The sequence below is a fragment of the Diadema antillarum genome, unplaced genomic scaffold (genome assembly GCF_040938485.1).
Source record: "Diadema antillarum isolate AM-2024a unplaced genomic scaffold, OU_Dant_1.0 scf00000030, whole genome shotgun sequence".
Classification (NCBI taxonomy): Eukaryota; Metazoa; Echinodermata; class Echinoidea; order Diadematoida; family Diadematidae; genus Diadema; species Diadema antillarum.
The window spans coordinates 3,526,239-3,551,304 of NW_027270919.1; the positions used below are offsets into that span (position 1 = coordinate 3,526,239).

At 39.2% G+C, this 25,066-nt stretch overlaps 1 protein-coding gene across 1 annotated transcript; it reads left to right on the plus strand.

The window, feature by feature from the left end:
- Positions 1–1,465: 1,465 nt before the first annotated feature.
- Positions 1,466–24,639, plus strand: LOC139740559 (uncharacterized; the record flags this gene model as incomplete). The annotated part of the gene is made up of 5 exons (XM_071651148.1): positions 1,466–1,568; positions 5,038–5,472; positions 6,745–6,936; positions 20,907–21,377; positions 24,154–24,639. Coding segments are annotated over exons 1-5 (1,687 nt in total), but the record flags the coding sequence as incomplete, so codon positions are not given.
- Positions 24,640–25,066: the final 427 nt, after the last annotated feature.

Consider the following 25,066-nt stretch of genomic DNA (forward strand, 5'->3'; position numbering starts at 1 on the left):
AAAAGCATCATAATGCACATGACTTCATACTCATAAAATGCAGAAAGATTGAAGCAGGAATTCTGTCTCCAATTAGCATTCTAGAAATAAAAAAAGCCATCTGAAGTGGCATATGGATTTTTTTTATTTATTTATTTGTGTTTTTTGTTTTGTTTTTTTTTTTTGCTTTGCTTTGCTTACGAGCATGTGAGCTTGTCTCCAGTGCATTGTACAAGGCAGAGTAGTAAAAGCACAAAAGCCACGAAGCCCATGCCATTCAGAACTACATTTTGTATTTCATTTGCCAAGGGAGGGGCATGCACCTGTAAATCAACAGAAAGGACCACAACTGATTATGGGATTATATCCAGTCACCCGACAGGGCGCACACTGTCATTGTTTGCTTCAACTATTACACCGAAGTCTGCATCTTATCAATAGAACACTAAAATGCTTTGACTTGTAATATCGATCATGGTCTGAAATTTGCATTTGGGCAATGAACAACTTCAGGGAAATATGTCATCACCAGCCAATCAGCTTTGAGCAGTTGCTAGGGGGAAACTTAGGAAATTTGCTGAGCATACAGTAGCCCTTGCTCAAGCTGTTCAGCAAAAATTGGGCAGCCGAACAAAAATACTGACACCTAATTGAATATTTCACTCTTTTCTGGTAAGATTGATGTACAGTAGGCCTATTGAAATTTTTGCTCATGGTAGATAAAACTTTATGATTTCCAATCAGCCTAAAAGTCAAAATTTCCTTTTTTGTTATTGGTACCTCAACCAAAGTCTAATTATTCTCAGTTGGATGCTAGTGACATATCGCTGATTTTCAAGTGACAGGTCACATATTCTATCATAAGACTGACACCAACTTTGAACGCTGTCAATAGCATTTAATGTATTCTTTCAAAAGTGATTTGGTTAGAAGTGAAAAGTGTGTACAGGGTTAGAAGAAAAACACATGAAAAGATACCTGATCAGAATATTCTACAGAAAATATTTTACATAAAACAGTTAAGAATGTCATCTCCAAATTGTTTTACATTCCCAGGAAATTAAAAAATATTGAATTACTCTCAGCAGGGGCGGATCCAGGAATTCCGTAAAGAGGGGGCGTGTTTACAAAATTAAAGGGGGGCGCACGCACCCCTCCCCCATTTTTTTCTTTTCATTTCTTCTGTTTCAACAAAAAATGAAGGGGGGGGCGTGGGCCGGTTGCGGTCCTCCCTGGATCCGGCCCTGTTCAGCATGTCAAAAAGTCGTGTCACAGAGTCTAGACTATGTTGATCTGTTTCACCATTTTTAGTCCTTACACGAAATTGGGGTGTGTAGCTTTTTGTTGGTTTTGTAATGCTTGTCACATGCGGTCTCATGTCCTGTGCAATAAAACCTCTCATTCATCTCATGTGATCACAGATTCAGTCCCTTTTTGCTTTTCTTTTTTCAGTTGCAGACTCCCTTCCAGTATACAAGAGATGGACATGGCAGTCTCATGGATTAAGATGGAGGAAGAAGATGATGATGAAAATGAAGCAGCAAAATATGCATCCCATTGGAAGGTGATGGAAGACATCACTGAAGCAGGTACAGTGTGCATGTAAAGTGATTTCTGTCAAACTGACGCGGTTTTTGTCAAATTATTTGCTTAAGAATATGATTATGAATGTAGCCTGTATGATGAAGTATATTAAACGCCAAGAAAAAAAAAATGTATGGGCTTATCCCGACAGACCCTGAAATATTGTTGACCCTAGACATTTAAGAAAAAAACCCTTTGCTATCGCGAATACGATAGCACATTTTCGCTTCCATGCAGTCGCTATTTTATCTCAATATGAGTTGCCATTTTATCTCATGTGAGTTTCACAACTGTCATCTTTGTTTAATGCAATTTAGCAACTTGTTTTTATTTCATCCTTGTGTGTGTACATTTATGCCAACTATTCCCAGGGACAGTTCATACATATATCTTCTTTTACCCACTCCCAGTAACTTGTAATTTAACCCTAATCTCATCGGGTTTTTTGAGGGACTTGAAACCACGGGGGGGTCTTTTTGGCCCCCCTTTCAGATCTTGGTCATGGATCATGACCTCGCAAAAATTTGCACTAAGGTAGACGCCAGATCTACAAGAGTGCATTGGTTGATTTTTATGCCTCCGCCACAAAGTGTCGCCGGAGGCATTATGTTTTCGGGTTTTCCGTCCTTCCGTCCGTCCTTCCGTCCGTCCGTAATCAATTTTGTGGACAGCATAACTGAAAAACTGTTTGAGGTATACCAATGAAACTTGGTAGGTATAGGTATGTATGAGGGGGTGAAGTTGTGCCTATCAATTTTTGGGTGCAAATGCTCAAGGTTAAAGGTCAGAGGTTCAGGTCAAATGCTCGAAATTACACTATTTCCCCCATATCTATGCAATGCCTGATGGTGTTTTCTTGAAACTTAGTAACTTAGTGTAAAACATGTATCACCAAATAAAGATTCTCTCGTGAGAGTTTGGGGTCATGAGGTCAAAGGTCAAGTGAAAATGTTTCACTTTTTTCTCCATATCTTGGCAATGGTTCAAGGTATCTTCATGGAGCACAGTACATATGCATGTACTGACTGGCAGTGTATTTGGGGTCATGAGCTCAAAGATTGGGGTCAAAGGTCAAGGTCAACTCATTAAATTTAATTTTTCTATCATGTTTTTGCAATGCCCGCCGGATTTTGGCCAAAAAGTCAAAGGTTAAGTGAAATTGCTAAATTTATTTCTTCCTTCATATCTCGAAAGTGGCTCAAGGTATCATCATAAAATAAATATATATGGGTAATTCCGTGAAGTTGGGGCACAAAGTGTGACATTTTGGCATAACTCAATACTAATTATGCTATACATATATTCTTTATAGGCTTTACATTTGTGTGGAGAGCATACATTTTCCTAGAAATGTTGTGCCATTTAGACTCAATTTTGATGAAGTTATTTTTAAAAAATGCAACGGTGTCCTGTAGCATCATGACGTGTCCATGTAGCATCGTGATAGTTAAAATCTGGTCCTAAAAGACAAATTAATGCAATTAGCTGGACCAAAATTTGATATAATATGCATAATTACTAGATTAGTCAGATACTGTAAACGTGGAAATTTTCACGGATTTCGCGCTACACTCGGCTAGTGCGAATTCAAAAACGCGCAAATATATCTTCACAATTTTCTACGCACATTTTGAACGAGATGAATTGTGTGCGCTTCATCGATGATACTGCTACGTAGTACAATGTACAGGCATGTTTACGCTACTAGTACTGTGCGAAGAGACGATACCCTAGATTGCTGTGTACTGTAGCATGCATGTGTGCACCGCACGCATCGATGCTACAGTCCCCCGTGACTACGGTACTAGAGTCACAGCTGTACTACGTATTTGAGTGCTTGTACTCGCAGTCGAGCCGCTCGCTACGTCGCTTGTCGTACGCTGGCATAGCAAGCTATGTGGCAGAGGCTTTGGATGAAAGCAGTGAATGTGTACTACAGTAAAGTAACCTGCTGCGGAGCGCGAATTTAAGAACCCGCGAATACGTTTTCGAGCCGCTCAGCGCGAAAAATTAATCGCGCGAAAATATTGACGTTTACAGTAGCTAAATATCTTAACTCTCCTTTTCACAGTTTTACCTTTACAAGAAAATTGCACAATGTGTCACTATGCTACACGGTGTCCACCAAATGTCACAAAAAAGGACACCGCGTAGCATCGTGATACATTTTGTTATTCTCTTTTAAAATTAAAACTGTGTACAGGAAATTTGAGATATTCAGCTATCTGACTAATCTAGTAAATATGCATTGCATCAAAGTTTGGTCAAGCTAATTGCCATAATTTGTCTCTTAGGACCAAATTTTAAAATATCACGATGCTACATGGACACATCACGATGCTACAGGACACCGTTACATATTGTTTAATAACTTCATCAAAATTGAGTCTAAATGGCACAAAATTTCCAGGAAAATGTGTGGCCTCAATGCAATTTATGTAAAGCCTACAAACAATAAATGTACAGCAGAATTAATATTGAGTTATGCTGAAATGTATTTCACGATGCTACATGGACACTGCCCCAACTTCATGGAATTACCCATATGCATGTTGTGCCTGACAGTGATTCTCTTCAGGTCGTAGAGTCAATGGCCAAGGGTCAAAGGCCAGGTCAAGATGCTAACAATTTACTATTTAACACAAAAATTACAGTTTTTCTCTGTAGCTTGAAAATTACTCAATGCATAGAGACTTATAAGGGTCTAAAGTCAAGTAAAAGTCCACAAATCCCCCAAATACATGCTCTTATAGAAAATGTAGCCATTCATCCAATTAAGTCTAGTTCAGGGAAAGTGAACATTCAACACATTATAATGTGTCAACTTAATATTTTGCCATGAGATGAAACTGTCATCACACATTGTCATGGCATACTATAGAACTACAAATGTATTAGGAGAATCATACATTATGGCCGAGGCATACCAGTCGCCATAGCGACATTTCTAGTTCAAATTTTAGTTGTCAATGTAGTTTGTATTCTTTTCAGTATCCTCAACAGGGATTCAAGGAAAAAATTTGGCTCCATAATTATTTCTTAATATGTATTTTATTATTTTATGAATTTCTTATTTTTTTCTTTCTCTTTTTTTTTTTACTTTTTGTTTTTGTTGCTTTATTATTTTGGTCCAAACTTGTTGCAGAAACTTTTTAAAGGGTAATCACGCTAAAATAAGTAATTACCAGCCATTGAAAGTAGAACTATACAAGTGAATTAATTGTAAAAACACAATCTAATACATTGGATTTGTACACAAAATCACATCTCCCCCCATGGGAATAGGGATAAAGTTGTAGTACTGTAGTTAATAGTAAAGCATCTATTGCCATGGACAATTCACCTTGTCACTCCCCACAGGGGTATGCCATTACGATATTAAATAAATGGACTTTATGATGACCATCTTCATGAATGGTGCCAGCAGCTTCTAATTCCTTGCAACGTATGTCTTTCAATACCCACTTGTTGAAGAATGTGATACCAACCCATGCTCAACTTCCTCCATTCCAAAACTGGAGAAGGAAAGAGAAGTCGTGGTGAAGGCTTACAAGCTACCTCTGTATGAGGAGTGTGGAGGAGAATTCACAAGCAGTGAAGATTTCAGACAGCACCTAACAAGACATGGATCCAGACACACCCAAGAGAGCCCTACCCCACCAAGCGATGATGGTGATAGGAATGTAACCAACATGCATTATTCTCAAACCATAAAAGTGGAATCTACTGACAAAGTGGGTCTGGTCCAAAGGCAGCAACTTCCAACTAACCAAACTGATGGTTTGACAGTCTTTGATGGACCGGTAGATTCCATGTATACCACTGATACAATTGTCAAGGTTGAATCTTCACTGCCAGGAGACCTCCAGATACAAGCAAGCAGCCATAACAACTACCATGACTGTGATGGTGATGAATTTTGAATTTTTAGCGATGCAAACGTGACAAGAAATATGTCAAGTTAACGATTAACATTGTGCATTATGTGAAGAGCTGTTTAGACATGTGGCAGATAGATATTTTGACAAAGGATATCTGCATTTTAATAGTGAAGATGCTTTTAACAATATTTGAAATTAGTTGGGAGAGTGAGAAACCGTGCTTTTGTAAAGCAAAAAAAAAATGCCCTACATTTTTGTCGAGCCCATCGGAGGTGTGGTGAGACTAAGGGATCGCCTGTGGCGTCTGTCTGTCCGTCGTCTGTCCGTAACGCTACAAAAACTTGAATAATTCTCTACTGAGGATTTCAATCTCAATCAAATGTGGAGGGAAGAGTGGTTACACAAAGTTACACATTTTACTAAACATGAAGGGCAACTCAAGGTCAAAGGTCACAGGCAGAGGTCAATGAACTTTAAGGCCCAATGTTAAGTTTTTAGGACGCGTTTCGTTTATGGCTCCGAACTTTTGATGTATCTGTCTGTTTGTGACCAAACTTAGATAGTAGATGTCCCTTGGGAAGATAAAGGTTACCACAATGTCAAAGGTCACAAACGGGTCAACAAACTTTTAGGGCCCAATGTTAAGTTTTTATGGCGCCTTTTGATTGTGGCTCATAACTTTTGATCCCCTTCTCCATTTGTGACCAAAACTTGGATGGTAGATGTCCCTTGGGGAATAAAAGGTCGTCCAAAGGTCACAGAAAGGGGTCAACAAATTTTTAGGGCCCATTGTTAAGTTTTTATGGCGCGTTTCGATTATGGCTCATAACTTTTGATCCCTTTGTTTGTGACCAAACTTATATTGTAAATGTCCCTTGGGGAGTTGGAAGTTCACCACAAGGTCAAAGGTCATAGGGGGGTCAATGAACTTCTGGGAGGCCTTATTTTGTGAAAATGATAGCTTACATTTCTTTTTTCAATGGGAAGAATTATGATATAAGAAAACAGTTAATCCACAATACATTTATTTATTCCATACTAAAATGTATAGGCTTTGTGATCTGCATTTGTACTTTTAATCTTCATGAATGGTGTCAGTAAATTCTCATTCCAAATGCTTGAATTTAAAAGTGTAGTATACAGTTAGTAATGCATTTCTTGGCAAGGACAATTCACCTTTTTGCTCCCCTAATGTGTTTTTCATTAAGGGAATGAATGGACTTTGTAATGAACATCTTCATGAATAGTGCCAGTAACTTCTAATTCTTTACCATTTATGTCTTTCAATACCCACTTCCAGAAGAACATGATACCAACCCATGCTCAACTTCCTCAATTCCAAAACTGGAGAAGGAAAGAGAAGTCCTGGTCAAGACTTACAAGCTACCTCTGTATGAGGAGTGTGGAGGAGAATTCACAAGCAGTGAAGATTTTAGACAGCACCTAACAAGACATGGATCCAGACACACCCAAGAGAGCCCCGCCCCACCAGGTAATGATGGTGATAGGAATGTAACCAACATGCATTATTCTCAAACCATAAAAGTGGCATCTACTGACAAAGTGGGTCTGGTCCAAAGGCAGCAACTTACAACTAACCAAGTTGATGGTTTGACAGTCTTTGATGGACCAGTAGATTCCATGTATACCACTGATACAATTGTCAAGGTTGAATCTTCACTGCCAGGAGACCTCCAGATACAAGCAAGCAGCCGTGACAACTACCATGACTGTGATGGTGATGAATTTTGAATTTTTAGCGATGCAAACCTGGCAAGCAATATGTCAACTTAACTATTCAAAAATCTGCATTACAAATGTATGTCAAGAGCTGTTTAGACATGTGGCAGATAGATATTTTGGCAAAGGATATCTGTATTGCAGAGTGAGAAATCCCTAAGTTAATCCACAATGCAGATTCCATTACTATAAAAATGTGTAAGTTTTGTGATCTGCATATGAACTTTTAATCTTAAATTTAAAGTTGTAGTACAGTGTATATAGTAAGTTAGTAAAGCATTTCTTGTTAAAGACAGTTCACCTTTTTCGCGTTATCCATTTTTAGCTCACCTGAGCCAAAGGCTTAAAAGAGCCATTGCGATCGCTCTTCGTCCGGCGTCCGTCATCCTTCCTTCGTCATCCGTTGTGCGTAAACTTTTCACATTTATATTTTCTTGAGAACCCTATGACCGATTTTCACCAAACTTGGCAGGTAGCATCCCTAGGGGAATATGATCTCAATTTGTTATAATAGGCACCATGCCTTACCCAGGGGGCCCCCAGAGGGACCCAAACCCTCCAATATTAAGGAATCTTAACCCTAAAGGTGTGATTTCACAGAGCACGCAAACGATTTGTGAAGGACGCGAATGGCAAAATCCAGCATTCATATTTTAGTCTGCAAAAAATCGCCAAACAAACGTGAGGGTTCGGAAGCGTCGTCAATTGTTCGCGAATGTTGTTTTTACTCCTGCGAGAATTTCAAAAAAGTTTGAAATTTTTTGCGAACCTTTTCCGCACACTTGGTCATGATTTGCTCTTGAATTGTTCTCGAAAGTGTCTTTAAAGCCTCGTCATATGCTCAAGACCTTCGCCAGACACGCGCGATGTTTGCAAAATGTTTGTGAAACCCCAAACAGACTTGAAATCTTTGGAGAATGTCTCGCGTATGTTACGCGAAATCTGCAAAGATTTTCCGATCATTTTACGACATAATCGCAAACTGTTAGCGTACCTTTTGAGACACTCTCACGAATGTTTAGCGCACGTTTTGGGGATGTATGACCTGTGGGTAATTCCATGAAGTTGGGGCAGTGTCCATGTAGCATCGTGATATTGGAAAAATGCATTTCAGCATAACTCAATATTAATGATGCTATACATTTATTGTTTGTAGGCTTTACATTTGCATTGAGGCCACACATTTTCCTGGAAATTTTGTGCCATTCAGATTCAATTTTGATGAAGTTATTAAACAATATGTAACGGTGTCCTGTAGCATCGGGACGTGTCCATGTAGCATCGTGATATTTTAAAATTTGGTCCTAAGAGACAAATTATGGCAATTAGCTTGACCAAAATTTGATGCAATATGCATATTTAGTAGATTAGTGAGATAGCTAAATATTTCAAATTTCCTGTACACAGTTTTAATTTTAAAAGAAAATTACAAAATGTGTCACGATGCTACGCGGTGTCCTTTTTTGTTACATTTGGTGGACACCGCGTAGCATAGTGACACATTGTGCAATTTTCTTGTAAAAGTAAAACTGTGGAAAGGAAAGTTAAGATATTTAGCTATCTGACTAATCTAGTAATTATGCATATTATATCAAATTTTGGTCAAGCTAATTGCATTAATTTGTCTTTTAGGACCAGATTTTAACTATCACGATGCTACATGGACACGTCACGATGCTACAGGACACCGTTACATTTTTTAAAGATAACTTCATCAAAATTGAGTCTGAATGGCACAAAATTTCCAGGAAAATGTATGGTCTCAATACAAATGTAAAGCCTATAAACAATATATGTATAGCATAATTAGTATTGAGTTATGCTAAAATGTAACACTTTGTGCCCCAACTTCACGGAATTACCCACATACGTTTTCTACAAATAAATTCGTAGCATACATCTGAACATCAAACAATTATTAACTATAGTAACAAAAAAAATTAAAGACTAGCAAAGAGAAAGAAGTGTTTGATATACAAAAAAAAAAAATCACAGAATACACTTAAATTAATCTAAAGTGTGTAAACTTTCTTTTGAACTACAGAGATTATGTGTTGGAGGAACTGCAAAAAAAAATCAAATGCTTTACTAGTTGAAATAGGTCGTAGAGAAAACAAATGTAGCAAAGCACACGATAGAGAAATGTGAGAAAAAGAAAGTAGAAATAGAGGAAAGAGAAAAAAAAATCAACTCAAGACAGCTTCCACCTCTCCTTGGGTACGTTTTCTCCAATGAATGTTGAAAATGCTTCGTTGTTCGCATTTCCGTCGCGTGTTCTTCGTGTACGTAACGTGCTGTACTTTAGCAATGATACACATGACATTCGCACATACGTCGTGGAATCTTCGCACAAAACGCGCAAGAGTAGTTTTCGGCTTCATTGTCGGAACACATTCGGAGATTAACTTTTCCGAATATTGGATTTTTCCGTTCGCATCCTTCGCAAATCGTTCGCGTGCTCCATGAACTCACACATTAACTAGGCCGGGCTATTTAGGTAGATCATAGAGCCGGGGGGAGGGGGGACAGCGCGATCGCAATGAAAATTGGCACACACATTGCCTATGACGTAATCTAAAGTACTACTAAGTTCAATTTTTAAAAAGATGTCAGTTATGCTAAATTACGCTAATTTATGCATAATGATGCATGAAATCAGACAATTTGGTATAAATCACTAAATAAGGCTCTAAATGGGCACTTTTTTTGTGTAAATATTCTTTTTAGTGTCCTGAGCAAATATTAAGTGCCATCAAAAAAAAAATTCTTAGGTATTTTTTTGTTTTTTTGAATTTGTTATATATTTCTGTGTTTTTTATGCCTCTGCCACGAAGTGGTGCCGGAGGCATTATGTTTTCGGGTTGTCCGTCCATACGTACGTACGTCTGTCCGCTTTCGTTTACGCGATAAGTTGAGTAATTTTTCCTGGAATTTTACCAAACTTGGTCCAAGTATGAAGTGTGATATGGCAATTATTTGATTAGATTTTGGGTGAAATCGGCTAAAGGTCAAAGGTCAAGGTCAAATCATGAAATTGTATCCGTTTACGCGATAACTCAAGACTGGATGGAGCAAATTTCACCAAACTTTGTTGGAGGATGATGTATGATGGGGCAATTACTTGATTAGTTTTTCAGTGAAATCGGACAAAGGTCAAAGGTCAAAGATCAAGGTCAAATCCTAAAATTTATTTGTTTACATGATAACTCAAAACTGGATGAAACACAGCTTTCACCAAACTTGGTCCAAGGATAATGTATGATGGGACAATTAGTTGAGTAGATTTTAGTGACATTGGCAAGAGGTCAAAGGTCAAAAGGTCAAGGAAAAATGCTACATATGTTGCAATTTCCCCCATATCTATGCAATGCCCAAAGGTATTTTCTCGAAACTTGGTGTGGACATGTACTACTGCGTAAAGATTCTCCAGAGAGAGTTTCATGTCATAAGGTCAACCGTCAAAAGGTCAGAGGTTAGGTGAAAATGTTGCAATATCACTTTTCTCTCAAATGGTTCAATGTATCTTCATGGAACTTGGTACATTCGCATGTACTGACTGGCAGGGATTAGCTTGGGAATTTAGGGGTCATGGGTCAATAGTCTGGGGTCAAAGGTCAAGGTCAATTCCTCACAATTTTACTTTTTCTCTCGTATTCTAGTATATATGCAATGCTTGCATTATTAGTTTCAAAACGTAATACATGCATTACCTAATGGAGATTCTCTGGGAAAGTTCCAGCCAGAAGGTCAAAGGTCTAAGGTTATGGGTCAGAGGCCAGGTTTCGATGCCCCCCCCCCCCCCAAAAAAAAAAAAAAAAAACAAAACATCTATTTACTGTCATTACACTCTGTCTTCATACCTTGGAAATTACTTAATGCATAAACTTATAAAAAGGTCTGTCAGAATTCAAGTAAAAATTCTCAATTCCCCAAATATGTGTACCTGCACTCTTCGAAAATTATAGCAAACCCAGTTCAAGAAATTTCTGACAAACCTGTCATTTCAATATTTTGCTAGTTATGTGAAACTGTCGTGGATCACACATTGTGAAGACATTGTACTATATGCCTATTGGGAGAATCATGCATTATGGCGGAGGCAGCAGTCGCCATAGCGACATTTCTAGTCTTACTTTATGTTTTCGTTGTCTATTCGATGAAATTTGTCCGCAGCATTGTTTCGAACAAGAAAATATGTTATTAATTGATTTTAATCAATAAAAAATAGTCATACTTTTATGACATTTGCCTGTAAGCACAGTTTGCATTGAAATTGTACACAAATTCATGTTTTTGAGCAATTTTTGGTCTGACATGCACGTACATATTTATGCGCAACTTCAGAAACGCACGCCCTGGCATCACAAATTTGGTGTCAAAAGATACGGGAGACTCGAAAGAAAAAAGTCATGAAACGTCGCGGCGATAGCTTTTCGCATTAGTGATACATCGCACGAAACATCGAGGGGGGGGGCCCTCGGAGCCCACCCCCCGGCCTAGTTGAGGTTAAAAAATCTTCTTCTCTAGAACTAGAATTGATAGGGCTAAGTTAATTCAGTGCACTCCCGTTACAATGAACACGGTTGTAATGAAGTTTTGTTTAATATAATGAAGTAAAACTTATGGTCCCAAAATTCTCGCCATTCATGTGTATGGTACAAAATTCGCTTATAACGAACATGGTTATAGCAAAATTTTTCTTTTAACAAAGTCTTTACCTAGTGCCACTGACAAAGAAAAACAAAAGAAATGTGCTCTGTTATAGTGCACTGAGGATCGCTTTCAAAAATATGTAGCGGAACAAGCATTTATAGGGTCTCTGCATGGGTGAACGCGTCACGTCACTGTGTGTTCCCCTGGTGTGTCACGCATAGTTTCCGAGGGGAACTTCCGTTATTGGAATACAATAATCTGAAATTGAATAACTATTTGTTTTATTGTTCATATAGCTTTCCAGTGTATGAAGAGTATTCAACAAACAGAATATGCTTTGCTTCCTTGTTTTCCTTAAATATTGTATTTGTTTTTTGTTGTATTTGTTATCACCAAATTTCGTTATCACGACAGAAAACTGCCAGTCCTGAGCATTTCGTAATAATGGGAGTGCACTGTATTATGAGTTTTACATTGATGACTGTAATTTCAAGTTTGTTCATGGTGGAATCATGGGTGTCCCTTTGGGACCCAGGGGAAGGGGGTGGGGAGGGGTCCTTATGGGGCTCAAATTTAACAGATTTATCTTTTTCTTGAAAATGCCGAAATGGATTTGCACCAAACTTGGCAGGAAGCATCCCTAGGGGAGTAGAATCTCATTCCCGTCATATAGGCACCATGCCCAGCCTAAATTGGGGCCTGGATTGTAAATTTTTTATATTTTCTTGAACACCCCAAGATGAATTTTTACCAAACTTTGCAGGTAGCATCCCCAGAGGGATAGAATCTCATTTCCATCAAATAGGCACCATGCCCACCTGATGGTCCCAGGGGGCCCAAAACTGCATAGTCCAACATTCTATGAAGTACAGTGTACCTTGCAGATATTTTTACCAGTGAGATGGAATATAATGCAGATAGACACCATGCCTCCAGCTCTCAAACTACCCCACCACAAGTTTCCAATGTTCTCACGTAAGAGTCTGCCAGAATGCATGAAAGGTGAACTTGCGATACTTAGGTGAGCGTCTCGTACTGAAATGAATGGGCTTTATGATGAACATCTTCATGAATGGTGCCAGTAACTTCTAATTGTATATAATGTACAATTGTATATCTCTCAATCCTCAGTTGCAGAAGACTATGATGCCAACCCATGTTCAACTTCCTCCATTCCAAAATTTGAGAAGGAAAGAGAAGTCGTGGTCAAGACTTACAAGCTACCTCTGTGTGAGGAGTGTGGAGAAGCATTCACAAGCAATGAAGACTTCAGACAGCACCTAACAAGACATGGATCCAGACACAACCAAGAGAGCCCCGCCCCACCAGGTAATGATGGTGATAGGAATGTGACCAACATGCATTATTCTCAAACCATAAAAATGACATTTGATGATGAAGTGGCTCTGGTCCAAAGGTAGCAACTTTCAACTTACCAAGTTGATGGTTTGACAGTCTTTGTTGGACTGGTAGATTAGATGAGACAATTAACTGAGACAATTGTCAAGGTTCAAACAAACACTATTTATTGAGAGGACGCTGGTCACAATGTGGCATAGACTGGTTTCCAGACCCTTTGCCAACTGGACTCTGCAGCGACAAAGTTGGCGCCCCGTGGTGGTATCGTCGCCTTTCCAAAAGGCACCTTTTTGTCTCGCCCACCGTAGGTGAAGGCGAGACTAAGGGATCCAAATGGCGTCCGTCCGTCGTCCGTCACAAATAAAGTTTACCTGCAAGACTCTCTTATGATGCATAACTTTGCAACTGTTACAGCAATGGCAGCCACACTTGGGTGATAGAAGCACTCGGGGTATCTTCATGTTATGGTGTTGTCGGAGGTCATGTGATGATGTCAAAGGTCATTTGAGGTCATATATTAAAGAGTATGTGCAAGACTCTCTTTTGACAAATAACTTCACATAAGTTGCTGGGATTACAACCTAACTTGGGTCATAGATGCACTAGGGGTACCTTCATGTTATGGTGCCGTTGGAGGTCACAGGATAAAGTCAAAGGTCATTTGAGGTCATACGTTAAAGTTTACTTGCAAGACTCTGTTATCACATGTAACTCAGCACATGTTGCTACAATGGCAATCAAATTTGGGTGATGGATGCACTGGGGGTACCTTCATGTTATGGTACCGTAAGAGGTCACATGATAACGTCAAAGGTCATTTTAGGTCATACGTTAAAGTTTACTTGCAAGACTCTCTTATCACACGTAACTCAGCACATGTTGCTACAATGGCAATCAAACTTGGGTGATGGTAGATGTCTCTTGGGAAGTTGAAGGTAACCACAAGGTCAAAGGTTACAGACGGGGGTCAACGAACTTTTAGGGCCCAATGTAAAGTTTTTAGGGCGCATTTCGTTTATGGCTCATAATTTTTGATCCCTTTGTCCGTTTGTGACCAAACTTGGATGGAAGATGTCCCTTGGGGAGGTGAAGGTCGTCACAAGGTCAAAGGTCACAGACAGGGGTCAACAAACTTTTAGGGCCCAATGTTATGTTTTTAGGGCGCGTTTTGATTGTGGCTCATAACTTTTGATCCCTATGTCCGTTTGTGACCAAACTTGGACAGTAGATGTCCCTTAGGGAGTTTAAGGTCATCACAAGGTCAAAGGTCACAGAAAGGGGTCAACAAATTTTTAGGGCCCAATGTTCAGTTTTTATGGCGCGTTTCGATTATGGCTCATTACTTTTGATCCCTTTGTCCGTTTGTGACCAAACTTGGATGGTAAATGCCCCTTAGGGTGTTGAAGGTCACCACAGGGTCAAAGGTCATAAGCAGGTCAATTGGCTTCTGAGAGTTATAAAAAATATTAATTCCTTGTACGCGAATGGGCGAGACACAATTTGGCGATTGCCGAGCGTTAATATCCTGAATAGCAAAATGGTACGGACAGAGGGTCTGGAAGCCAGACTAAAATTTGGTACCACAATGGCCCGAATTCACGAAGGTAGTACGATTGAAACCATGGTTTAAACCATGGACAAAAACCATGGAGCGCCAAGTGTTGCATGGAATATTCCGTTAAGAAATCAGTAATTTCGTCGATGAAATGATTATTTTGTAACGAAATGACATTTTGTAACCTAATGAACGTTTCGTCCACGAAATGATAATTTTGTTAATGAAACGGTCATTTTGTCAACGAAATGACCAATTTCGTAATGAAATATTTTGTGTGACACTTCGCACTCCATGGTTTAAACCATGGTTTCATTTGTACCACCTCGTGAATTCAGGCCATTAAGTCCAGTTTGTGTTTACAGTGAGAAAAGGCCGGGCTCGGCCACAGCTTGGCCATGGCCAAGACTACCTCCAGAGCTTGGCCAAATGTGCAGCCAATTTTGGTACCGCAATGAATGGTTGAGCCCGGTCTTTTCACTCACTGTAAATGTGCACCTCAAAACGAACATAAAGTCGCACACACTGATTTTGCGTGAGGACTGAAAATAAGTGAAATGGGTCAACCTAGCCGAACTTGACTTTTTCATATTTTCTGAAAGAGGGGGTCTTCTTTTACATTATGCTAAGATTTGGTATCATAAAACGGGCAGGAAAGTGTGTTTTTTTTAGCAGTTTATCTCGAACATTTTTGGTAGAATAGTGTGATTAGTGTGTCTTTAGAATCCCTTTTTCATTTCTGAAAAACCTTGTCCACACTCTTCACTTTCAACTCTAGAAAACTTTTGAAAGGATAGTGCTACTGCTTTGAAAGTTGGCATTAATCATGGACAGAATGTGTTTATGTGGCATGCTTAATTTCAGTTTAATCTGATAATCTCTTCATTGTTGTTACTCTGGTGGTTTACTTCCTGTTTTTTGTCCCATTCATCGCACAGCCAGCACGGTTTGGTAAAGATTAAGGGCTGGAATAGACACTGTACTTCAGAGCCTCTTTTCTCAGTTCACACTTTTCCTGAGTTTGTGCTTTCTTTCCAATATTTAGATAGGTTAGGAGAGTCCATTCGATTTGAGTTATACCTCATTTTAAAGCTTAAAGTCTGTTCTTTCAGAATATGGTCTTAACTAAAAATTCATGTCTGGCAACTTTTTGTTTGTTTTGAGGTGCAGGGTCACAAATGTGGTCTATTAAAGTAATCCAGAATGCAGTTGCGTGCTTGAAAATGAAATTTGTGACACAAAATGTGACTTCGTGTGAATAGCAAAAAAGAAAATACTTTATGAGCTGTTGTTGTTTTCGAATTTCACGAATCAAAGTTGGATCACGAATCTAACAACATGCGAAAATGTCTCCATGTGCTGTGTTTATAGAATGTACATTGAAGAGTGTGTACAGTTCTGGTCGAGGTGAGGATTTAGCATTTAACATTTTGCAAGATGTTCAGAAACCACTCTATGAGATATCAGAGAGCATGCAATTCTAAGGGGTGTGAAAAGTTTATTTGATGAAAATCAGGTTTAAAATGGTTGAGATATCCAAATACAAGGTGAAACAAAGATTGTAATAAAAGGCGTGGCCTGTCACCTTTTATAATCACTCTTTTTGATATCTCAGCCATTTGAAAACCAATTTTCATCAAATAAATGTTGAATCCATGTTAGAATTACATGTTCTTTCATATTTCAGAAGGGGGTTTCTCATTATCTCAGGAATGTTCCAAACATGAATCCCCACCTCAACCAGTACTATACAGTCCCTTTAACGTAAGCGTTGGCGTCAATTCGTAAAAACAACATCTTGTGCAAATGTCTGTGGCCCCGTCATTCGCAAAAATATCTGTAAGCGAAAATAACAGCGTATACAGTAAATTTGTATATTGTAATTCTGCATCACAAAACCAACAAAAAGTCGCCAGACACAGATTCTTAGTTTAGGGCAGATCCTGAAAGAACAGAGTCTAAGCTTTAAAATGGTCTATAGCTCAAGTGAAATGGATTCTGCAAAACTCTGTAAATATTGGAAAGAAAGCACACTCGGGGAAAAGGGTGAACCGAGAAAAGCTGCTTTGAAGTACAGGGTCTCTTCAAGCGCTTAACCCCAACTTACCTGGGCTATTTAGCGAGCTTGAATTCCTTCAGATCTCGGCCGTTGATCGCGCGATCGCCGCAAAATTTTGCATGAACACAAAACCAGATGTAATCTACAAGACTGTTAGTTGAATTTTCCTAAAATTTGCATTTTCTATTTTGAATTGATCATGCAAATATATGCAAAAAACCTCATTTTTGTCTGTAATTGGCTTATAATAGCTTATGGAATGCTGATTTTTGGTTTAAATATTCCTCGTGACTGATTTGAGGGGAAAAAAAAAATCAGTTTCAAAATTAATTTCTTATGTTTTTTATCGTTTTATCAATTTTTTATGTATTTCTCTGTTTTTTCGAACTTTTGTTTTTGTTTTTTGCAGCAGAATTTGTCATACACATTTTTTGAAGCATAATTATGCTAAAATAAATTGATTCCAGCCATTCAAATTAGAAATATGAATCTTTAAATGAATTAATTGAAAAAACAATTTGTTTTGACTTTGTGCACAAAATCACGTTTTTGAGCAATTTTTGAGTTACGAAAATTTTTTGAAGGGGCGTGGCTTCCGAAAGGTATGCCCTGGCACGACAAATTTGGTCTCAAAAGTTGCGTGAGACTTGAAAGTAGAAAGTCAGCAAGCGGGGTGGTCAAACCATGCTACTGTAGCTGTGCAATGAACAGGACCAAATACAGGGTGTAAACCACTGGAGCAACAACAATGAAGAGAGTATCAGATGAAGCTGAAATTTTATGCTTTATCAACACATTCTGGTCATGATTAATACCAACTTTCAAAGCATCAACATTAGCCCTTCAAAAATTAGTAGACTTGAAAGTGAAGAGTGTGCAAAGGAATTTCAAGAAATGAAAAGGGTCTCTTAGACATACCTGATCTCACATTATACTCTTGGAAAAAAAAAAAAAAACTGCTGAAAATGCACATTCCCATTCATTTTGATCCCGACTTAAAAATATAATGTACAAGAACGGTAGTTCTTTCAGAAAATATGAAGACCCAATATTGATGTGGTTGAATCATTTCACCTTTATTGAGTCCTAACTTAATATCAAGGGGTGCGACTTTTTGTTAGCTCACCTGAGCTGAAGGCTCAATTAAGCTGTTGCGATTGCTCTTCTTCCGGTGTCTGTCATCAGTCGTCCGTCATGCGTAATTTTTTTTTTACATCTTCATCTTCCTGTTGAAAACCCCTTGACCGATTTTCACCCAACTTGGCAGGTAGCATCCCTAGAGGAATAGAATCTCAATTTCTTCAAGTGGGCACCATACCCCACTTGAGGGGCACAAAAGGGGACCACCCCCTCCCCCCAAATCAAGGAATCTTTAAAAATCATCCCTCTAGAACCAGAAGTGATAAAGCTGACTTAATACTATGACTTAGTAGGCGTACATTGATGACTGTAGTCTCAAGTTTGTTCTTGGGGGAATCAGGGCTGCCCCCCTTGGGACCTAGGGTATGGAGGGGAGTGGGGAGGGGTCCTAATGGGGCTCAAATTGTACATTTTCAGATTTTTCTTGAAAACACCTTGATGAATTTTCACCAAAGTTGGTAGGTAGCATCCCTAGGGGGCAAAATCTCATACCCATCAAATGGGCACCATGGCCCACCTTTGGCCCCAGGGGCCTGAATTGGGGCCTAAATTGTGAATTTTCATCTTTTTTCTTAAAAACTCCGAGATGAATTTTCATCAACTTGGCAGGTAGCATCCCTAGGGGAATAGAATCTCAATCTCTTCAAGTGGGCACCATACCCCACTTGAGGGGCACAAAAGGGGACTAACACCCCCCCCCCCCCAAAAAAAAAGAGAAAAAAATTAAGGAATCTTAAAAAATCATCTCTCTATAACCAGAAGTGATAAAGCTGACTTAATACTATGACTTAGTAGGTGTACATTGATGACTGTAGTTTCAAGTTTGTTCATGGGGAATCAGGGGTGCCCCCCCCCCCCCCCCCCCCCTTGGGACCCAGGGCATGGAGGGGATTGAGAGGGGTCCTAATGGGGCCCATATTGTACATTTTCAGATTTTTCTTGAAAACACCTTGATGAATTTACACCAAAGTTGGTACAACCTAGGGGGCAAAATCTCATTCCCATAAAATGGGCACCATGGCCCACCTTGGGCCCCAGGGGCCTAAATTGGGGCCTAAATTGTGAATTTTCATCTTTTTTCTTTAAAACTTGAAGATGAATTTTCACCATACATGGCAGGTAGCATCCCTAGGGGGACAGAATCTCATTTCCATCAAATTTGGCACCATACCCCACTTGAGGGCCTCAAGGTTCTCTATCCACCCCCCAAGTAAGGAGTCTTTAAAGATTTTCTCTAGAACCAGAAGTGATTGAGCTAAGTTAATACAATGAGTTGAGATATTGATGACTGTTGTTGCAACTTTAATCATGCATGGCAGATTCAGGGAGACCCCCCGCGACCCAAGGGAATGGGTGGGATTGGTCCAAATGATGATGTATATTGTACCGTACGTGTTCATCATTGTTGAAAATCCCTCTATGAATATTCACTAAACTTGACAGGTAGCATTACAGGAGGTTAAGATCTAAATTTTTTCAACAGGGCGCATTGCTTCCCTGTGGGGACCTAAGGGGGCCTAATTCTCCCCCTCCCCTCCTTCCACATTAAGGAATAATAACAATTCTTGTCTCGAAGTATTGATGACTGTACATACGTTTGTACACTGTCGTTCCAAGTTTGTCCATTGCACATCTAGGGGGAACCTAGATTTTCATCTTGCTGAAAACAGCATAATGGATTTACCAAACTTGGCAAGTATCATTCCTATGGGGATAGAATCTCAAAGTGTTTGAATGGGCACCATGCTTTCCCTGGGGCCCTAGGGGGGGTCCAAAACCTCCTAAATTAAGGAATATTCAAGAATATTCTTCTATAGAATCAAAGTGATATTGCTTTAGGTCTTTTTGTCCCCGCCGAACGAGTTCGAGCAGGGGACTATGAAACAGGCTCCGTACGTGTGTGTGTCCATGTGTCCGTCCGTCCGTCCGTGTGTGCGTCCGTGTGTAATCAAAATGTTCAATTTGCTACTTCTCTGTCATATATGAGCCAATTTTGATTCTGTTTGCTTTATATGATAGCACTACATGGGAGCTTTGAAACTTCGACACAGAATTTCAGTTGTGACCTTTGACCTTGACCTTTTACCTATATTGCACATTTTGCTTCAAAATGCTACTCCTTCGCCATTTCTAACCGGATTTCGATTCCGTTTGCTTTATGTGATGGCACTAGGTGAGGGCTTCAAAACTTCTACACAGAATTTTGACCTTTGACTTCTTTGACCTTTGACCTTGATTTTTGACCTGTATAGTGTATTGTACATTTTGCTACAAAATGCTACTCCTTTGCCATTTCTAACCAGATTTCACTTCCGTTTGCTTTATGTGATGGCACTAGGTGAGGGCTTCAAAACTTCTACACAGAATTTTGACCTTTGACCTTGATTTTTGACCTGTATTGTACATTTTGCTACAAAATGCTACTCCTTCGCCATTTCTTACCCGATTTCGATTCCGTTTGCTTTATGTGATGGCACTAGGTGAGGGCTTCAAAACTTCTACACAGAATTTTGACCTTTGACTTCTTTGACCTTTGACCTTGAATTTTTACCTATATTGTACATTTTGCTACTAAATGCTACTTCCGACGGGGACATATATTACGCACCGCGTAATTTCTACTTTTCCTTGTTTTCCCGCAAACAGCATAATCCAACATTCTAAAAAGTACAGGGTACTTGGCAGGTATTTTTACCAGTGTGAAGGAATATGCAAATGGACACCAGCTCTGAAAGCTACCCCTCACATGTTTCCAATGTTCTCAGGTAAGAATCTGCAAGAATGCATAGAAGGCGAACTTGCGATACTCAGGTGAGCACGAGACCCCCAGGTCTCTTGTTCACTTTGTGATGCATCGTCACATATGTATGTATTTATTTTACATTGTAACATTCAAATACTTTGTGTGATATTTGTGACAAATGTTGTCTATAATTGTTTGGCTCCTTTGAAATAGATGATGCTTTGGACACTGGAGTCCAAGGTGGAGCTGATGCTGAGAAAAGTTTGGCATCAGAGGCATCCAGTCACATGCAGTCTGGACCGGGGAAACTTAGACCACTGGCCAAGGTCCTGAGTATGTGTGCCAGAACAGACACTTCGGTGGAATGCAACTCTGGGTCTCATGGGAATGTGCCTTTGACCCATAGTGAAGAGTGTCGTATTTGTGGAGGCCGTTTTGCCAATCTTGCAAGACACATGCAACTACATGAGGGGCGAAAAATATGGCAGTGCAAGTTGTGTTCAAAAGACTTCTGGACAAAGTTGGGCCTGAGCAAGCATGCGAGAATAGTGCATCCTGAAGAAGTACAACTACATTTTGGGCAATCCATTCACAAGTATGAAATGTGTGTCAAGGAATGGGAGCTCAACAAGCACAAGAAACTGCATTCACAAGAAACCCTTGCCCAGAGAAATGTGTTGAAGTGTGAGTGCAATTCCAGGTGCTTTCCACATGGCTGGAATCTGGAAATGTGTAAAATTGTAAAATATGTAAAATTGTCTATATATTTTCTTTATTATCATTCTACACATGTGACATCACAAGCTGCAGTTACATAGTCTTTTCATCCAGCAGTGACTGAGCAGAAAATTAAAAGATTCATAATTTCTGAACGGAGTGCTTGATTTTCCTCAAACTCACACTGTACAATGGATTCTCTTGTTACATTCACTCAATGTGCATGTCTGTGAAGATGGACCTAAAAATTACATTGATTGTGCTTGGGATACGATACAGTACATGGCATGGGTACCTACTCTGTCCCGTGCGAGATCTCATGATTTCAAATTAGCATGACTGTACAGTGTTGGGGCAATCGTTAATGACCCAACACTGTACAGTCATGCTAACTTAAAAAACATTGAACTGCACATTACTTGAATATGAGACCAATTTGAAGCAATGATTTTCACACAACAATAGATACAGTGTACTCTTAAATGAATCCCACAAGGATTGGAACGGTCATCAAGAAATAATTATACTTTATAACTGCATAAACTTTAAGGGCCCAGATTTGACTAGCATTCACGCTATTTTGTGGTTCCTATTATCCTCGCTTTTTTGTGTAACTGATACGACTATAAACATGTACAATGATTGCTATTGCATTGGATAATAAGTTCATTCATTCATTCATCCCCCAGCATTCCTACTTATTCCCTCTGATCAGTTACTAGCCATCCCCTTTAATTATTATGTACACGTAATTGGAGCTGTTTGCCTCACGACATTAGACGTGAACTTGTACCTCTGATAGTCGTGAGTGTTGTGACTTTTATAATACTGAGATAGAAACTGCAGAATAAAACAATTTTAGAGACTTTTCAGGGTAAGAAAAGTTTCAAAAACATGTTTTTTTTATCAGGTCTCATCCGTTACGGCAGATATTTTCTTTTCTAGAATATGCCTGTCATCTTCATTTTTTCATTTTTCTTCTTTTTTTTTTTACATGATTACCATGATTACGTATACTTCTCCTAAATAACAATGGCCATGATGAAGTCTAGAACAATCAGGGGCCATTTACACTAGTTTTCAATCCACAAAGGCCTCTGAAATGTCCCATATACAATGTGTAATTATCTTTGACTTGCCCTCTTTCAGAATTTGCCCTCAACTAATTTATGTCTGACTATTTTTTGTTTTATGCCTCTGCCACGAAGTGGTGCCGGAGGCATTATGTTTTCGGGTTGTCCGTCCGTACATCCGTCCGCTTTGTTTACACGATAACTTGAGTAATATTGACTTGAATTCTACCAAACTTGGTCCACGTATAAAGTATGATAGGGCAATTGGTTGATTAGATTTTGGGTGAAATCAGTCAAAGGTCAAAGGTCAAGGGTCAAGGTCAAATCATGAAATTGTATCCGATAACTCAAGACTGGATCCAGCAAATTTCACCAAACTTTGTCGGAGGATGATGTATGATGGGACAATTACTTGATTAGTTTTTTACTGAAATCGAACAGAGGTCAAAGGTCAAAGATCAAGGTCAAATCCTGATATTTATCTGTTTACGTGATAACTCAAAACTGGATGAAGCAGCTTTCACCAAATTTGGTCCAAGGATGATGCATGATGGGACAATTAGTTGAGTAGATTTTAGTGACATTGGCAAATGGTCAAAGGTCAAAAGGTTAAGGTCAAATGCTAAAAGTGTTGCTATTTCCCCAATATCTATGCAATGCCCAAAGGTATTTTCTTGTCATAAGGTCAAAGGTCAAAAGGTCAAAGGTTAGGTGAAAATGTTGTAATATCACTTTTCTCACAAATGGTTCAATGTATCTTCATGGAACTTGGTACATGTGCATGTACTGACTGGCAGAGATTGTCTAGGGAATTAAGGGGTCATAGGTCAATAGTCATGGGGTCAAAGGTGAAGGTCAATTCCTGAAAATGTTACTATTTCCCTCATACACTAGTATATGAAATGCTTGCATTATTAGTTTTAAAACTTAATATATACATGCATTACCTAATGGAGATTCTCCAGGAAATTTCCAGCCAGAATGTCAAAGGTCAAAGGTTAAGGGTCAAAGGCCAGGTTTCAATACCCCCCCCCTCCATAATTTTTTTTAAAATCTATTTTGTACTGTAATTACACTCTTTCTTCATACCTTGGAAATTACTCAATGCATAAACTTATAAAAGGATTCGTCAGAATTCAAGTAAAAATTCTCAATTCCCCAAATATGTGTACCTGCACTCTTCGACAATTATAGCAACCCCAGTTCAAGGAAAGTGAACATTCAAGTCATTTCTGACCAATCTGTCATATCAGTATTTTGCCAGTTATGTGAAACTGTCATGGATCAAGTGATTGTGAAGACATTGTATGTACTACAGTGTATACGCCTATTGGGAGAATCATGCATTATGGCAGAGGCATCAGTCACCATAACGACATTTCTGGTTGGTTTTGTAGTGCAGAATCACTATTAAGTGTAAGGTTTTCTGCACAATCCTGCACAAAGAATGTTGATGCACACAATATTTGTTTTTTCTGCTGCCTTTTCCTGATTGTATGTCAGATCATGCTACTCATTATTGTAATTTGAAATCTTTTTTCTTAAAAGATGAAAATCATGAATGTAATGACACTGATTATAGTATTAGGTAGGGACCATTAATTGTTGCTTGATAATGCAATACAACTATAGTGTGCGTAGTTTCATGTCATTTTTTTTTATTTCAACAGGTGAAACAAAGAACCCTGTTCTGAATGGTGATGAGGATTCTGTGTCGTGGACAAGCACTCTCAATCAAAATGAAATCCAGAGAGACTTTTATGAAGCAGGATCCGACCAACATTGCAACTCTGCATGTGTTGCAAGTAATGCAAAGTGCCTGGCAATTGCAAGGGTGATGAATGACACGCCATCAGTGGACAGTGAGAAGACTAATACAGCCCCATCAGCCTCAACAGGGCAAGATGTATCAGCAGAGGATAAGGAGAGGCTGCTTTTCCTACCACTTGGTCTTAGACAAGAAAGGCTTACACAGGCTGCAGACCCCCAAGAAAAAAATCTTACCAGCCATATATCAAGTGACGCCTACAACCCAGATTCCTTCAGTGAGACTTTAGGGGAACCCCATCATGTGTCACAAAAGAGGATGAAATTGCACAAACACCTAAGAAAGTTCCAATTAAAGGGACACAAGCACTCATTTCAGACAGAAAAGTGTAAAGTGTGTATGAATTTTGTATTAAATCACAATATGCATGACCATATGAGGGTGCACAACGGGGAGAAGCCATTCCAATGTAAAGTTTGTTCAATCTGCTTCTCAAAAAAAAGATCCCTCAAATGGCACATGTCTGTGCATGATCCTAAGCATGTTTATGTAAGAGAGCAGTGCAAAGTCTGTGGGAAATCTGTATCAAAGGGCTATATGAGGGTCCACATGAGGGTGCATAAGGGGGCGCAGCCATTCCAATGTAAAAATTGTTCAAGGTGCTTCACATCGAAATGTTCCCTCACACAGCACATGTGTTTGAGTGAACCTCCAAAGGACTTTTATGCCAGAGAGCAGTGCAAAGTGTGCAGGAAATCTGTATTAAAGCACCATATAAGTGTCCACATGAGGGTGCACACGGGAGAGAAGCCATT